The 17,212-nt window shown below is 37.7% G+C and overlaps 1 protein-coding gene across 11 annotated transcripts in view; it reads right to left on the reverse strand.

Annotated features, from left to right (window-relative positions):
• Positions 1-373: 373 nt before the first annotated feature.
• Positions 374-17,212, reverse strand: part of LOC123773877 (ATP-sensitive inward rectifier potassium channel 12) — a 125,963-nt gene continuing 109,124 nt past the window's right edge. For 10 of the 11 annotated variants that reach the window (XM_069318596.1, XM_069318594.1, XM_069318592.1 and 7 more), the window contains 4 exons: positions 13,553-13,799; positions 12,613-12,794; positions 5,083-5,263; positions 374-4,534 (listed from right to left, as the gene is read on the reverse strand). In XM_069318596.1, the coding sequence (XP_069174697.1) occupies positions 4,382-4,534; positions 5,083-5,263; positions 12,613-12,794; positions 13,553-13,799 (763 nt within the window). In that variant the 3' untranslated portion in view covers positions 374-4,381. The remainder of the gene's footprint in view (positions 4,535-5,082; positions 5,264-12,612; positions 12,795-13,552; positions 13,800-17,212) is intronic. The other variant, XM_069318595.1, reaches the window with a different exon arrangement.

Genomic DNA, 17,212 nt, shown 5'->3' on the forward strand with positions numbered 1-17,212 from the left:
TTTTATACAATTGATTTTGTAGGTTGCTTCAGGAAGGCAACATCAAAATGGGGGTGGAGAACCAATAATTTCTGTATCTAGATAACCTGAGAATCTGGAAAATTGGGATCCAGATAATGGGTGTCCTGTGGCTACAGTACTCTACTATTAACCACATTATATATATATTACAGTACTGTGCTGTTTTTGTGGCTTTCCCCACAGCAAAAAAATAAACACAAAGCCAAAATTAATATTTGAAATTTTCTCATTTAAGTAATAAACTGTACAGTATTTACATTTTCAGATGAATAAAATTATTATATTATTATATTATTATTATATTATAACATCTAGGAGGGTATGAACAATAAAGGGTAAATGATAAACAATATTTTTAAAATTCTTTACTTTCATAATAAAATAAATAGACATGCATCCATTATGCTCTTCCCCTCAATACAGTACAATATGTACTTTTACCGACATAAGACGCACACACACTCACACCTGTTAATACCATTAAATATATCTACTCAACCTGCTGTAATCCCAGATCACAGCTCTTGCATTTTAAATATGCCATTTATATATTACATTAAATATTGTTTCTGCTTTTATATTGTAAAGTAATAATTTAAAGCAGAAACAATATTTAAAGTAAAATTTAAAATTTATAAGATATGAAAAGTCAGTGAACAGATGCACAGAACAAAATATAAAAGGCCCATTGGAGCTTAACATGGCTAATATATATTTATTGATTAGAAAAAAATTATAATGTACCAATCCTCCTATAAAGTAAGAATGTAATTAAACCCATCCTCCTATAAAGTAAGAATGTAATTAAACCCATCCTCCTATAAAGTAAGAATGTAATTAAACCCATCCTCCTATAAAGTAAGAATGTAATTAAACCCATCCTCCTATAAAGTAAGAATGTAATTAAGTCTAATTACACATTATTCAAAATAAGACCAGAATGGGAATTTGCATTTAAAATTATATTCATTATATATCCAGGGATGAAGCCCCCCAAAAATTTTTGAAGCAAGTCATTCTGGCTGCTAGTTATTCAAAGGCCACAAAACAGTTGCAAGTTAAACTCTAATGTTGAGGTCAATAAGGAAAGTGGATCAGAAGAAAAATTAAGACAACAATCAGGGTGTTGGACTGTGCATAATTCCAATGAAACCTCTTTAACCCTTGCCCGGTCCCACAAGGGCACAACTTTGGTTATGTTCTGAGACATATAAACACACTTTTGCTCCCAGAATTATGGCATTCAGTATGGTATATATTTTGGAGCATTTTTTCTTATAAATTCTCAGGATAAAATATTATCTATAAAATATTATCACAATTGCCTTTGTATATAAATGTATACAAACAGTATATATATAACGTCTAACCTTGAGTAAAACTATTAGACACTGAATTGTTAGATTTCAACCAAATTAATGTCAACTACAGTAGTACGTTTTTGTACTAATGGCTTAATTAACTATGCATCAATGTAACTACCAGTACTAGTTTGACTACTATCATGTTCTCTCTATATTTTTAAATATACAGTGGTACCATCATTTACAAATTTAATTCACTCGCAAAACCAGCTTTTAACCCGAAACAAATTTTCCCACAAGAAATAATGTAATTTGAATTAATCTATTCCACTCTCCCAAAAATATTAACTTCAAAATACATTTCATACAAAATTAACAAATATTTTGTACTATAGTATGTACAAGTTAATAGCTTACCTTTATTGAAGACTTGTTGGCGTATGGAAGACTGTGAGGAGGGGGGGGGGGAAGGAGGAGAGGTGTTTGTGCTTTGAAGGGGAGTGCCCTTCCATTTTAACATCAGGCAGTGATGACTTCTCTAGGGTACTCTCTCTCTCCTACATTTTGCCTGCATACCACTAGGACCTGATTGTGGCTCACTGCTTGTTTTTCTCACTAAGAACCTTTCCAGACTTGTTTTCCCTGTCTTAACACTTGTCTGTAGTGAGACATCCCATTGTCATTTAAAAAGGTTAATGCAACGGCCTGCTACAGCTTTATCTGGGCAAGTCTTTTCACCCAAACTTTGCAGGTCTTCATACTTCACACATTTTCTTAATGAGGAAGGAACATCCTCTACTCAAACTCTTTAGCCTTTCTCACAGGCTCTTCTCAGTGCAAGTAGGAGGCAGATGATTGTACCCGAGCCAGCTTCAAGGATTCTTCTGCAAATATTGCATGTGCTCATCAAAAGTCTAATATTTGAAGATTTAAAAGCCTAAAAGTCTACATGCTCATGTTCATCTCTTCAAAGTGGAGTAACCAATGGGAAGCATCAATGGTTATAAGCACAGACAGGAGCTGAAGAGAGTAATAATCCACCATTATAAATACAGTAATAGCAAATTTAGAAATGTCATTTTGAACAATAAAGATGCACACGCTTTAATATAATACTGTATTTGTTAACTGAGAATGCATACTTAATATATGCAATCAATAGTTAAAACAATATAAAGTAATGATAGTGTCGTAGTAGTCTGGGATGCCAGAGTTTGAATTATCAAGTCAAGGTGGCAAGCCTGGAAGACTTCTTAGCACTGTCTGTGGCACTAAACAGAGTTAGAGATAAGCAGAATTAAAGGATGATTATTTAAACCTCTGTATAAACAGAGTTAAATAAGAATCTGCATGCAAGCTTACAAATTACTGATGTGTAGAAATTAAATAATAAATTTTTGATTTGCAATACTATATTGTATTATACAAATTTAGATGAATAAAAATAAACAAATGTTAAACAGAAGTATGGATTGTAAATAAGGTATTAATTATTGGAATGTGTGGCCAAGATGTACACTAAGACAGGTACAAATGAGAGTGGAAGAAATAGTAACTGGTAAAAAAGATGCATTTTATTGTAGAAGAATTAGTTGAAGTCTTGTTGATGAATACACTGCATGAATAAAAAAAAAAAACAATGAGGAATTAAAATAATACAATATGAAATTTACAATGCTGTACAGTAGTCCTTAACATATATTGTAGCAGGTTAAGGATAAATTATTGTACGTTGCCCAGTCACACCCATTACACTAAGTTTCAATTAATTTTTTAATAAAATTTGATGCACCTATCCAAACTCAGATGGACGAGGCAGACTTACAAGAATAAGCTCTATTAAATACAATGTTTGATGTGCTTGTCCCTACGAGTAAAAGTAAATACATTTTGGAGCAGAGGCAAGAGCTAAATGCTAAACCATGGGCATCATCACCAGTATTAAGGCACTACAGGGAGGAAGAAACTCCCGCACCAACAGTAAGAAAAATATATATGGTGAACAGAAATAGGTAGTTTTCACAGATATTGTATATCCTAATTGCAATACGAAGCTGGTTTTATTTAGTGCACTTCACAATATTATTGGGGGGAGGGGGGGGGGGGGATTACAGTATGTGCACATGGTTTGTCTTCCGGTCACTGACCTTGAAGTTGTGGCTATTTTGCTAGTCTCACACAGGAGGCCAACTGCTGTACGTTACTTCAACTGCTTCAACCAAGATGACAAATTTATTTGAAAACCAATGCAAAATTTACCAAACCTGCGTACTGTATATCTTACAAAGGTAATGCTTATTTTACCCGATCCCAACTTTCACTGTCTAAAAAGTCATAACAGTAGCAATTTTACACAAAAATATAATTATTACTGTATACTGCACATTAGTCATCATGTTAGCGTGTTATATAGCTATTATGCACTCCAGTTCTTAAATGTACTTCAACTCATTAGGTCAACATGGTTTTTTTCAGTTTTTTATATCAGAACAAAGACAATTTGTAATTACTACAGTACAGTACTGTGCTTAATAAAACAACAAAGGAAAATTATAATTTGCAGATGAGTCACAATAATGTGGCTGAAAAATATTGACCAAACCACACACTAAAAGTGAAGACGACGACATTTTGGTCCATCCTGGACCATTATCAAATATTGTCTTGACAATTGACTTGATAATAGTCCAGAACGGACCGAAACGTCATTGTCTGTTCACTTTCTAGTGTGTGGTTTGCTCAACAAATTAAAATTCATTGCATTTTTCCACATCAATAATAAAATACTGCAGGATTCTACAGTTTATGTAGAAAAACAGCTCTCAATCATCCTTATAGTATCTGGAGTTAATAGTTTTTGCTGCCTGTGGTTCAACTTCAAGTAATGAACACATTTTATTTTCAAAAGTACCATCACTAGTTAACCAATGTAAAGTGTAAGCCTTAGCTAATCCTTATGTAGACTATCTTCATTATCATGAGTAATTATAATTCAACAATTCCTCCTCAATTCATATAAATTTGTTCTGAAATACCTTATCAAAAACTCACAACTTTCAATTTCCTGCCTGGTCTTCTTCGGCAGCAAGCATTTCAGGTTCCAAGCACACAATATGGTCTGTGTTTGACGGAGTGTAACACAGGAGAGGATCGGTACTCTGACGTTTAAATTCCTCGAGGTCTCTGGCACTGCACAGAGGGGTTGGAATCTGAAAGTCAAATACTGTATTTTAAGATGCTTGTCTATATTATAATGGGGAGTGGGCTCACCTATTATAATGGGGCTTACATATGATAATGGGAAATTGGGCTCACATATGATAATTCTCATGTTATAGTGCATATAATGGGCTCATGTGCACTGTGTTAAATGCATGTCGCAGCCTCACATTAAATATGCTGTATTGATGGCTTTGTGACCTGAAAATTGTAATGTTATAAAAAATCTAAATTAATGGCTGCCTGTGTGTCCAAGACTTCACATGATTTGTGAAGCCATCCTTATAAGAAGAGAATGTGGAGGAATGTGTTGCTTTAACAACCTGTTAACCAAATGATCTGGATCTTTTCCAGTTGGCTTCTTGGTCAACTTGTTAAAGTCCCAATTGCATCACATGATGGTAGCCACTGCCTACCAGGATGAAGCCCCAATGCTAAAAACTATTTGATTATTAATATAAAGTATGACTTGGGGGAAAGGTTCAATTATTAAGGAAGAAAATATTAATACCCAGTAACTAAAATGATGAACATTTACCTCTCTTGTTTTGTTGAATTCCCTAAAATCAACAACATAGTTGTCTGAGGCCTTGTCGAAATATACCAAGTTCTCGAATCTATGTCCCCATAAGACATCAGATGGCTGATATGAGTAGCGAGCCTGCATAGTGTTGCCTGTAGACTCGGTTGTACCCTCTAGGTAAACCACAAGTTCAAATCTGAAATATGAGCCATGATAATGAGAAATTAATATTACCAGACTTTACTCTTGATCCGCAACTCCGTAAGGCTTGCAAAGGCAAGCAGAATGATTACGAGACAGTAAATGTACACAGGGCCACAGGCAACACATGAGTACGAAAGTGAGAACTAAATAAAATCAAAATAGTTTGATGTAGATCTCTCTTGAGAATTTACTTGTATTATCACATCAAAATTACAGTATACCTGTTCATCATCATTACACTTTTAACAATAATATTTGATTAGTGAACTGTGCAAGCAGCAGTACCATTTACACTAATGTTTGCTCATTTTCACTTAGTAATCTACATACAAGCAATCCTTATACAGTAATTTGAATTGCAGTAATTCGCTTTGGTCAATCACCCAAGTACTACTGTGACCAAAGCAATTAAGTTAGCACATATTTTTCTAATTACTGTACATGTCATTGGTTATGCACAAATGGCACAATTTCTTGGTTTGTGGGGGCAAGACCATAGCAAACATGACATTATCCCAACCACGAAGGTAGGCCTTCATGGTTGGGATACACACTGATGCATAGAGCGCGGAGGAAGAGAGCCGGGAACACTTTTCTTAACAGGAGGAGGATGGTAGGAAAAGAAGTGAATGTACATACCACTATGCATGGGTTTCTTTTTTCCCTGCTTTCTTATCCTACCGTCCTCCTCTTGTTAAGAAAAGTGTTCTCGTCTCTCTCTCTCGTCCTCCGCGCATCAGTGACCCTCAGTTTCTCGATTCTGAAATTTCCTTAATTTACAAATCTTTCTGTTGCCTTGGTTACCCCTTACATTTTATCAACTGTGCCTACTCTCAAGCTAAACAAAATTTCTTTCATCCCAAACCCATTTCCAACACTACTTGTACTGTGCTCTGCCTTCCCTTCATATCTTAACTAAAAAAATCTCGCTAATACACTTCGTCCTCTAAACATAAAGCTCATTTTTTGACAAACTAACACTCTTTGTAATAATCTGGTTCACACTGCTGCTCCTGCTTCTATTACTGTTGGTGTCTACTCTATTTCCTGTTCATCTTGTCCTCTCCCAATACTTTGGGAAACTGGACATACACTAAATGACAGACTTAAAGAACACAAAAGAAGTGTCAAGTCTGCAGACACAAACAATGCTTTCTACTGTCGTTTTAGGGATTCTAATCATTCCTAAAGTCCCTTGTGGATTTGTTCATTCTAATCATCCTACTGACTGGTCTTCTAAAATAATCTTTCCTGTCTCTACTCTTCACAGTCGCGGTCTAATCAAATCAGCTCCGATACAAAACATGCCCAACATGAACTATAGTCCTGGCTTTGTTTTGACTCTTCCCTTTCACAGTACATACAGTACTCAAATGCTTTAACCTTCTTAACAAACGTGTCCTGTCATAAGCCTCCCCCCCCCATTTTTATCTCTCTGTTTACTCCTACTGTATTCTTATGTTCCCATTCTTATATTCAATTATTACACCCATCCCATCTGTACCATTCTTGTTTTTACTTTTCACCTTGTTCATACCTTCCTCTAGGATTTACCTCTTACCTGCTCCTAGCCTCACTTTTGCCTTACTTAATGCCCATGCCTCCCATGCTCTCATCACAATTGACTTGATAATGGTCCAGGACAGACCAAAATGTTACGTCTCCTCATCTTCTGGTGTATGGTTTAATCATCAAGAGGAGGATGGGTCCAATTCAGATGCAGTGTGCTGGTTTCACAGCAGGTACTGAATCAAGAGTTCTTGAATCACACAAAGACAACTAGAAAATGGAACTTAGTGCTGGAAAAAAGGTTGGAGAAACTAGGCTACAAACAGGCTACAAACAGAATAATGTACTCAGGAGAATGGTAGAAATGTTCAGCTCTTTATCAGGAAGAGGGGAACACAGTGTCTTGAGAGAAAATGGATTTATGGACCAACAAACCTCTAAGGCCAGAATCTAATTCTGTCTTTCAGAAACCCCCAATTTCCCCTCCCTCCAACCATCTCTCTGGCAGATAGGAAAAGACCAGAGAGGGTTATTTTGAGATGATTTCGGGGCGTAGTGTCCCCGTGGCCCGGTCCTCAACCAGGCCTCCTTTTTGTTACGCAGCCCGTAGCAGCTGTCTAACTTCCAGGTACCTATTTACTGCTAGGTAACAGGGTCATCACAGTGAAAGAAACTGCCCATTTGTTTCCACCTCCACCAGGGATCGAACCCAGAACCTCAGGACTACGAATCTGAAGTGCTGTCCACTCGGCTGTCAGGCCCCCTAGGGTGCCTACATCCTAGAAACCAAATGGCCAGCAGAATTAGTAACACACCCCCTGGCCAAACTTGACTGTCCCCAAACCCACATTCACCAAAAGGCATGAATCATGTGGAATACTTGTTATATGCTCCCTCTGACTTCCATACTCAAGCAACAGGGGACCTGAGCAACTCTCCAGAGGAACTGTTTCCCCAAGGGGTGGTGGGATAGTGTGTGGAGTTCAACTAGCAGACCTGTGCAATCAGGTATTTCACATGCATCCGGCTTCTTGGCTTCATGGGGTGTCTGCCTCCTCAGCAGGCTGTCTACAACTCTTCATTAATGATAAATGAGCTCACAGCTAGTGCACACTGTACTCAACTCGCCCATCACACCTCATGGAACCGCACAAGCATATATATGGAAAGCTAGCAGTGGCGGCTCACCCATAGGAGTTGCCAAGCTGCAGTCCTCCCAGACACACTCACTACCACGTGTATCACTACATCAACCTCACACTAGAATAATAAGCAACTAACAAATGCATCATAAAAGGTCTTTATATGGTATTTTCAATATGTTTATGACCAATTTTTGACAAATTTAATTAAAACGAGACAAAAATAGAAGTTTCATGCTGTACAATAGTGAAGGATTTATCGGCACTACATCTGACAATGTTGAGTTGCAGTGACTCGGTCCCTGGTTTCTATTTTTCCATGAGGTGCCATCTTCTCCATCTTTTGAGTTGTGGTTTGGTAATCATTTTTCAGCCACGTTATTGTGACTCGTCATCTGCATCTTATCACTAAAGCTAGGATACCCCCCAACTTCTTAAAGGCTTAATAAGGCACCTCTGCCATGACATTACATTAACAGTGTTATTGCATGATCTCACAAATGTCTTATACAATCAGGCTGAGGTCCAGAATCGACAATTCCAAAATGACATCCGCTGTCTCATAGAGTCTGCAAAAAATGTGCACAAGCCTAGATCCTCCATCAGATATGTTCCACAGTGAACAGGAGCTACTTATAACTCAACCTCTACAGGGTCAATCAATAAAGAACAAAGCCAGGAGGGACACACACATAGTTAATGAAATGTAAAATAATTAAAAGAAAACGGGTTATACATTACATTGTTGGTTTCTTCCCAAAATTAATTTAAATGCCCAGTTGGCTCTCTTCAGAAAGATATAGATGCTTTGGAGAAATTTTAACACTGGTCAACAAAAGTCATTCCAGAACCAAGTTGACTCATACTAGGTAAGGTTGAGGTCCACAGGACTAACACTGCAAACCAAACATGACACGAGAGGCCTGATCTCATCAAAACTTAAAATCCTGAACAATTTGGAGGATATTGATCCAAACAACTTCAAAAGGTCAGATGTAACACAAACAAGACATAACAGTTTGAAGTAACAGAAGTAACTTGACTAAACATATCCTTGGCATCAATCACTTGACTGTCCCCCATGCCCTTCTTGCCCTGAAGAGTTGTCATGACATGCGGGAAGTCTCTGCCGCTCCACTTTTGTTGCTTAATGCACGAGTTACTACTGTACTCACTCACTCAGATGTTTACTACAGACTTGACAAAATGCTGAATACCTGCCTGATAACTGCACATATGCAAATGACTTTATGAGAACCCCAAATCCTCACTGTGCCTCATCATGCGACCCTGAGTGCCTCTTACCACAAGTTCCACTAAACACTCGTAGCTGGATACCAGCTTCTCCTTCCAGAGGACTATCACTAACAATCACTGGAACTGTCTCTGCATACTTGGGCTATTGCACTGCCCAATTCCCAACTGCTATGGAATGTCGCAAAATCATAACTTCTCGTTGGCCACACTAATGTTTATCAGGTGTAGCAAGGCTTTCACACTGCTCTACTACCTGTCTCATTGTCTTTCACTGGGGTATCAAAGTCAGGGTTGCTTTTGCATGTAACCACTTCATTGCACTTCTTACCTCAGCAAATACCAGACCTTCTGAGTTGGTAATGTCCTTGAGAATGTGGTACAGAGTAAGCTGAAGAGTGGCCCTTCACATAGGTCCTTTGCATGGTAGAGGCTCTTCAGTTCTGATATCACTCTGGTCCCTGACCATTGGTTTTCCTCACTGGCGCTCTTCAGCTTGCAATTTCTCGGAGAAAACATATAAGTAACCTCTCCAAGGTTAACCAGGCTTCTCCTTGGGATAGAGCAAGGTCTGTAGAACCCGCCCTCCACCGAATCTCTGGGCACAATGTCGCCTGCCCCAATGTGAAACCAGCCTGAGCTTGCTCATTTATGAGCAAACCTTGGGCTACTTGTTGATTGGTTACTTCAAGCAACTGCAACCAATTATTTTCCCTCTTTTCATCCTGCTCTCATCATCTATACCTCCATCTCTTTAGGCACCAAGATCCTCTCAGCAGCAACATCAACTGCCATCTTGGAATATGTCATTAGGCTTCTCCCGCCCCCCCCCCATCAAAACAAAGTTTGAAATTCTCAAGAAAGTGCTGCAATTTACAGCCTTCCCATATCAAATAAAACATTCTCTGGGCTGTCCAATATGTACAAGGAGCTGGAAAAATTGCTCGACACTGGGAAAGGTACTAAATGAGACGATGATTGCAACAAGCTGCAATAAAAAAGCTATTTCAGTAAATAGGTGAAGCATGAAGATGGCCAATGCCAACACAAACAGGTGGGAGACATGTGGAAAGTGGAGGCAGACAACTGCCTAATGAGCTTAACTCTTCAACGACGCAAAATAGAAGCAGGGAAGTGAAAAATATTGGAATTATGTAAAAATTACTTAAAAATATTAAACAAATCTCCAACATATTGGTTTCAGCATTGTGAAAATTTCATCAAAATATTTTCAGAAATTGATTTTAGACAAATTTTTTTAAAAAGAAGGTTTTGTTGATAAGGAGAACACCTATGCTTAAAGAAGAAGAAAAGTAGTAAGAAGTGTCCACAAAGTGAACATGCAGCTGGTGCTTTATAGCATTGCCGAGTAATGCTATAAAGGCATAATAACAAATAATAATGATTAATTATGTTATTATGCTCTATATTGTTATATAAATATATTGCCCAATGTTAATATCTGTTACTTTCATCAATGTCAAAAAAATATATATTTTTTTTTGGGGGGGGGGGGTTGCATACCCATCCCTAACTCTGTGAAGATAGAATGAAATTTGTCAACAAATCGGTCACAACTCGCAGAACCTGGGACTTTGTATTTTCTTTTGCTGATTTTTTTCACAGATTTCAAACCATTTTCTTTGTCTCTTTAGGTTGTTTTCATGATTAGGGACCAGATTACACTTTTTTCACCTATATAAAGTACTGTATACCCTAAATATATCCCTGAAATCATTATAATTATCCCCTATATTTATTTTTAGGGGGGGGGGGTTATCTTGAGGTTATCTTGAGATGATTTCGGGGCTTTTTAGTGTCCCCGCGGCCCGGTCCTCGACCAGGCCTCCACCCCCAGGAAGCAGCCCGTGACAGCTGACTAACTCCCAGGTACCTATTTACTGCTAGGTAACAGGGGCATTCAGGGTGAAAGAAACTTTGCCCATTTGTTTCTGCCTCGTGCGGGAATCGAACCCGCGCCACAGAATTACGAGTCCTGCGCGCTATCCACCAGGCTACCAGGCCCCTGGGGGTATTTTTCTTGATTTCATTTCAACACATATTGACCTACAACTTTCCCATATTTGAGTACAAATGCCAAACAATGTTTATTAAAACATACAAGTAAGTTAATGAATTAGAACTACTAGAGTCAGATAAAAAAAAAAAAATCCAGTTTCTGAAAAATTCTCACCATTTTCACATATACAGGCTGTAGTGTACACAGCTGTCTGTTCTACAATCCCTATAAAATGGATTTTTCATAAACCCTTAACGTTTGGAATTACAGTACATGTATATATTTTTTTTTCTTCTAAATTTGCCGGATATTTCAAATGCCATATTGACAATTTTTTTTTCCAAGTAAACTACAGTATACTGAAAACCTATATTCTAATTTGATGAAAATGAAGATCATATGCTAATTCTGAGAGCATAATAACACCAAATGAACAATTGGCGATACAGTACTGTAATTTATTTTTTAACCGATTTAAAAATCTGAAGTTTTCAATATTCAGTTTTAAAAATATTTTTGATTTTCTTGTTTGTCAAGTTACATTGGAGATCATTTAGACAAAGTTGGAGCATTTCATAGTTGATTATGCACAAAAAATTGGAAAATGTTTGTGCAAGTTTGAGAAACTGATGTTATGTCCAATCATATATGTATGTTTGCACCGTTTAAAGGCTAATGGCCAATGTGGTACAAGGAATTAGTGGCTTTATTTAGTATGCAACCCCTTTACCTTCAAATATATACTGTATCTATTATGTTCTATATGTATATTTTATTATTATAGGCAGTCATGTGTGTTATTGTGCTTATATTTTCTGACGAGCTTAGCCTGGTGGATAGCGCGCAGGACTCGTAATTCTGTGGTGCGGGTTCGATTCCCGCACGAGGCAGAAACAAATAGGGCAAAGTTTCTTTCACCCTGAATGCCCCTGTTACCTAGCAGTAAATAGGTACCTGGGAGTTAGTCAGCTGTCACGGGCTGCTTCCTGGGGGTGGAGGCCTGGTCGAGGACCGGGCCGCGAGGGACACTAAAAAGCCCCGAAATCATCTCAAGATAACCTCAAGATAACCTCCCCATCATTGTGGTTAATCACTTATTCCGTATTCTCCTAATTGCTTCGCTGAAGTGTGCCAGATTCTGGTCCTGGCTTCCAGTAGGCTATGGAAGGTTCTCAAAGGCTTGGCGTGTTGAGCTAAGGCTTCATATCAGAGTTAAGCTCAGGGAGCCATCGAGAGGTCCCTTCCCAGAAATTAAAACAGTCATTAAAAGTTACAATACTTAATGTTATAAAGATTATAAGACTGCACCATAAGCACAGCTCTCATTCTATGACTATACTTGGGAAAATACACACAAAAAACATTAACCAGACATATTAATTAGGCAAAAAGGTTGAAACAAAAATAATTTCTTACTTTTCATTCATAAGATCCAGAGCAGACATATTAAAGAATGGTGAATTTTCATCAATAATGTGAACAATTGTCATTGGCCATATGAAGAAGAGGTTTTCTGAGCCATCATCATTTCCCACTTTCACATCATACTGATGATAAGGAATCTCTTCTCCCTCTTCAGTCCTCCTTTTACGCAAAACCTGAGGGAAATAAAATAAGAGTAAAAATAATTTTTTTTAGAAAGAGTGGCATTGTTACAGTACAGAGTAAAAAAAAAAAAAAAAAAAAAAAAAAAAAAAAAAAAAAAAAATAAAAAAGAGAGAGAAAGAGAGAGAGAGAGTGTGAGTGAGTGAGAGAGAGTGTGAGAGAGAGTGTGAGAGAGAGAGTGAGAGAGAGAGTGAGAGAGTGAGAGAGTGAGAGAGTGAGAGAGAGAGAGAGAGAGAGAGAGAGAGAGAGAGAGAGAGAGAGTGAGAGAGTGAGAGAGTGAGAGAGTGAGAGAGTGAGAGAGTGAGAGAGAGAGTGAGTGAGTGAGTGAGTGAGTGAGTGAGTGAGTGAGTGAGTGAGTGAGTGAGTGAGTGAGTGAGTGAGTGAGTGAGTGTGTGTGTGTGCACAAAATAAATACAGTATCATTGCACTCCAACTCCCAACCCATACCCAAGTACAGTCGGGTTTGTTTTCGACTCACAATCGAGAATTCTGGGATCGAATCCCGAGCGGGACAAATGGTTGACCACATTTCCTATCACCTAATGCACCTGTTCACCTAGCAGTAAGTAGATACCCAGGAGTTAGTCAGCTTGTTGTGGGGTAGCATCCTAGGAAGAGTCAGTAATTCGACCTTGGAGGGAGGGAGGGGACATTGATACAAGCCTATACAAATCCTGTATGTCCTCCTAACAATGAATTATTATTATTATTATTTAACCAAAAAAACAGATAGGTATAAATTAAAACAAACCTGAGCTTTTACACTGGCTCCAATGATAAAGGATTTTCTCATGTCGCCAACACGGAACATGACGCACAGTTTACTATCACGGAGACAGATACAGGCATTGCGGGAGAACAAGATGGTGTTGCTTCGTTGTTTGGGGCGTGTTAGTTTGGCAAAGACTACGCCCACCATGAAGGCCTGCAATATGACACCAGTGATGCTTTGAATGCACATTAAAAAAACTGCCTCTGGACATTCCTCTGTGGCGTATCTGAAATATGAAAAATTGTGTATTAATTGACATAATTAACTGAAGGATATGGTTCCTTTTACCAATCCTTAATCATTTTACTGCAATGCTGGAGCTTTTACTTTTATACTTTTCAAAATATTCAAAACATTTCACAGCATAATGTTAAAAATCCAATTGACATCAAAATCCTGCTTTTGTCAAAAGATCACAAAATTTATACTATACTGTATTGAAAGATTATAAATACGCAATTAAAAGCTGTTCATTGAGGTAAATATTGATAATTAACAAGTTTAACTACATTTCAATGGGTTAAAGTTGACTGAAAGAAGTTAAGAAGTACATGGCAGTAAGTAAATTATGGAAGTAGAGTTGAGTTATCACATACTGACAATAATTCACCTGGAATGCATGTTGTCTGACCACACCTAGTTGTAATAATCTGAATTACAAAATCTTGGTTATGCAAATGATCAAGGCTTTATATGTTCTACTGTACACAAATATAAAATGGTAATGGAATTCACAGTCACATCATTAAATTAACATTTTTCATTTTATTCTTGGCACTTAACTGTATTGAGTAATTTATGTCATTCAATTTCTTCCCTTATAGAGCTTCCACATTTTGTGCTGTGTATGTATGTGTGTGTGTGTGTGTGTTATATACAGGGAAGACACCATGCACTGGATGAGGTGGTAATTACCTAACTTTATTCCTCAATACTGCGACTGTTTTGAAACTTCTTAGATGGATGTCGTAGAACCCATGTACATCACACAAGATATATATATTATATATTCCCAAATCCAGACTAAATCATGTAAACATACCATACAAATAAAGGAACCCAATAAAATTATCTCCCTTTCTAAGGAAGTATACAACTGCTCAACATTTACTTTATTCAAAATTATAACAAAGTACCTAATTCCCCCACCACTGTATCCTCATTGTTCTCATCTATTGCCTTTGAACTTGCCTAGTAATTAACTTCATCAATATAATTTCTCATTTTAATACCCTAACCTATTAATACAGCAATTGTGTTAAATTTTCTTATTACAGAATATACCTGCCACTACTACTATTTTTTAAGATTGATCGTTTCACCTTGTAATTCAGATTCACTGCATATCGTGTGCTAGATTTAATACCTGGCCTGAATTGTTGTGTGTGTTAGTGGCATTGCAAGAATGGTCCCTTTCCAGGGAACATAGGATTATGGACTTGCCCAAAATGCTACGCGTACTAGTGGCTGTACAAGAATGTAAAAACTCTTGTACTGTATATATCAATAAATATCAATAAATAATAAATAAAAAAAAAAAGAATGTACTGTACCACTTAATCACCAAAACACACACTTTCACAATACATTGCTCCTTCTCGTATATTACCGGGCGTATACTGTACCTGGAAAAGGTTCTTGGAGTTGTTCTACTCCCAGAGCCCAGCCTGAGGTTATCACAAGTCAGGCTCGACTTGTGATAACTTGGTCCAACAGGCTGTTGCTTGGAGCGACTCGTAGGCCCACATATGCACTACAGCCTGGTTGGTCTGGCACTTCTTGCAAGAACTTATCAAAGTGCTTCTTGAATACATCCCCCTTTGTTCCGGCAATATTTCTAAAGCTTGCTGGGAGGGGGTTGAACAGTTGTGGACCTCTGATGTTCAGGCAGTGTTCTCCGACTGTGAACAGCACCTCTACTCTTCACTGGTTCTATACTGCATTTTCTTCCGTATCTTTCGCTCTGGTATATTGTAATTCTACTGTGCAAATTTGGGACCTGGCCTTCAAGTATCTTCCATGTATATGTTATTTTATATCTTTCTCATCTCCTTTCCAAAGAGTACATTTTGAGAGCTTTGAGACGGTCCCAATAATTTAGATGTTTTATCGTTTTTATGTGTGCCGTATTTGTTCTCTGTATTCCCTCTAATTCAGAAATCTCTCCTGCTCTGAAAGGGAAAGCGAGTACTGAGTATTACTCAAGATGGGACAGCATCTGTGATTTAAATAGTACTTATTAGCATTGCTGTGGGGGTCTCATAATCCATCCTATCATTTTCCTGGCCACCGTTATATTTGCTTGGTTATGTTCACTAAATATCAGGTCATCAGACAACATAATTCCCAGATCTTTTACATGCTGCTTTCCTTCTATGAGTAGGTCTATGTCCTGTATCCTGTGTTTCGTATACATTCCTCGTTTCCACCATACCTAAGTACTGTACCTGGAACTTGTCCCTGTTAAACATGTTATTTTCAGTTAAACATGTTATTTTCTCCAGCAATGGTTCGTCTAGTTTTGCTAGTGGAACTGGTGCTGGGGAGTGTGGTAGTTTTCTATGGAGTTGAGGGGGGGTAGGGGGTAGTATGTGCGCGCCTGATGATGAATTGTAGTCCAGTCTTGGGCATTTCTCCCTCCCTATCCATACTCTTGCAACGTTTCTGTCTGCCTATTCCTCTCTTGCATGTTCTACTTATTTTCTGTCTGTCTAAAAAAACTTCCAGGGTTACTATATTGGACCTCTCACGTAGAAATCAGGGCATTGAAGATCATAGCATTTTCTCTCATTAATTAAGTTTGTATAGGGTGAAAATGTCTGCACTTTTTTCGAAAATTATATTTACCCCTCCCTAATATGTTTCTGGAGATTTGGGATGCGTGAATGTGCATTCTGTGCCTGTGGACTCTTATTTGCACATTCCTTTTGCATAATATTTGCAAATATTTTATTTGTGATTTTATTCTGATTCACAATAATGCACCTTATTTTTGCATAATATTTGCAATTATTTTATTTGTGATTTTATTCTAATTGTTTATACTTGTGCATGCCTTGGCAACCTTTGTTTTGGAGTAATCTGTTGTTTGTCCTAACTTTTTCGTTTCTGCATTCTCTCAGCATTACTCTCATCTTTCTCATTTTTGCTCTCAGCTTTCTCATTTGTGCTCTCATCTCTCTCATTTTTAGTCTCATTATTCACATTACAGGTTGGCTCTTCAATATTGCCATCGTTTTTGTTTACCTCGACACAATGTCCTTCCACATTGCTTATTTGGAAGCTCTCTAAACTATTAGTCCCTGGGTTGTGTTCTGTGTTAGTTATTGTTTTTACACAATCTGCATACATTTCTGGTAGTTTTTTGTGAATGGTAGCCTATGTGCTTCAGGATTGTCATTCATTAGTTTGGTGATGTTTTCCCATATCAGTCCGATTGTTTGCATAGTGTGTAGGTAATTCTGTACAACTCGGGTGAAATCTTGTGTTACAAATATTATATTTTATACAGAGTAATCAAACTAACGTGACTGCATCAACGAGAAAATCCGTAGGAGCCGTGATGAGGTTTCAAACCTACTCCAGGTTGCAATTATTTTTTTTACCATGTCATGGTCTAGTCGCTAGCGCGCGCGTGTG

This window comes from Procambarus clarkii, chromosome 91 (genome assembly GCF_040958095.1).
Source record: "Procambarus clarkii isolate CNS0578487 chromosome 91, FALCON_Pclarkii_2.0, whole genome shotgun sequence".
NCBI classification, from domain to species: domain Eukaryota; kingdom Metazoa; phylum Arthropoda; class Malacostraca; order Decapoda; family Cambaridae; genus Procambarus; species Procambarus clarkii.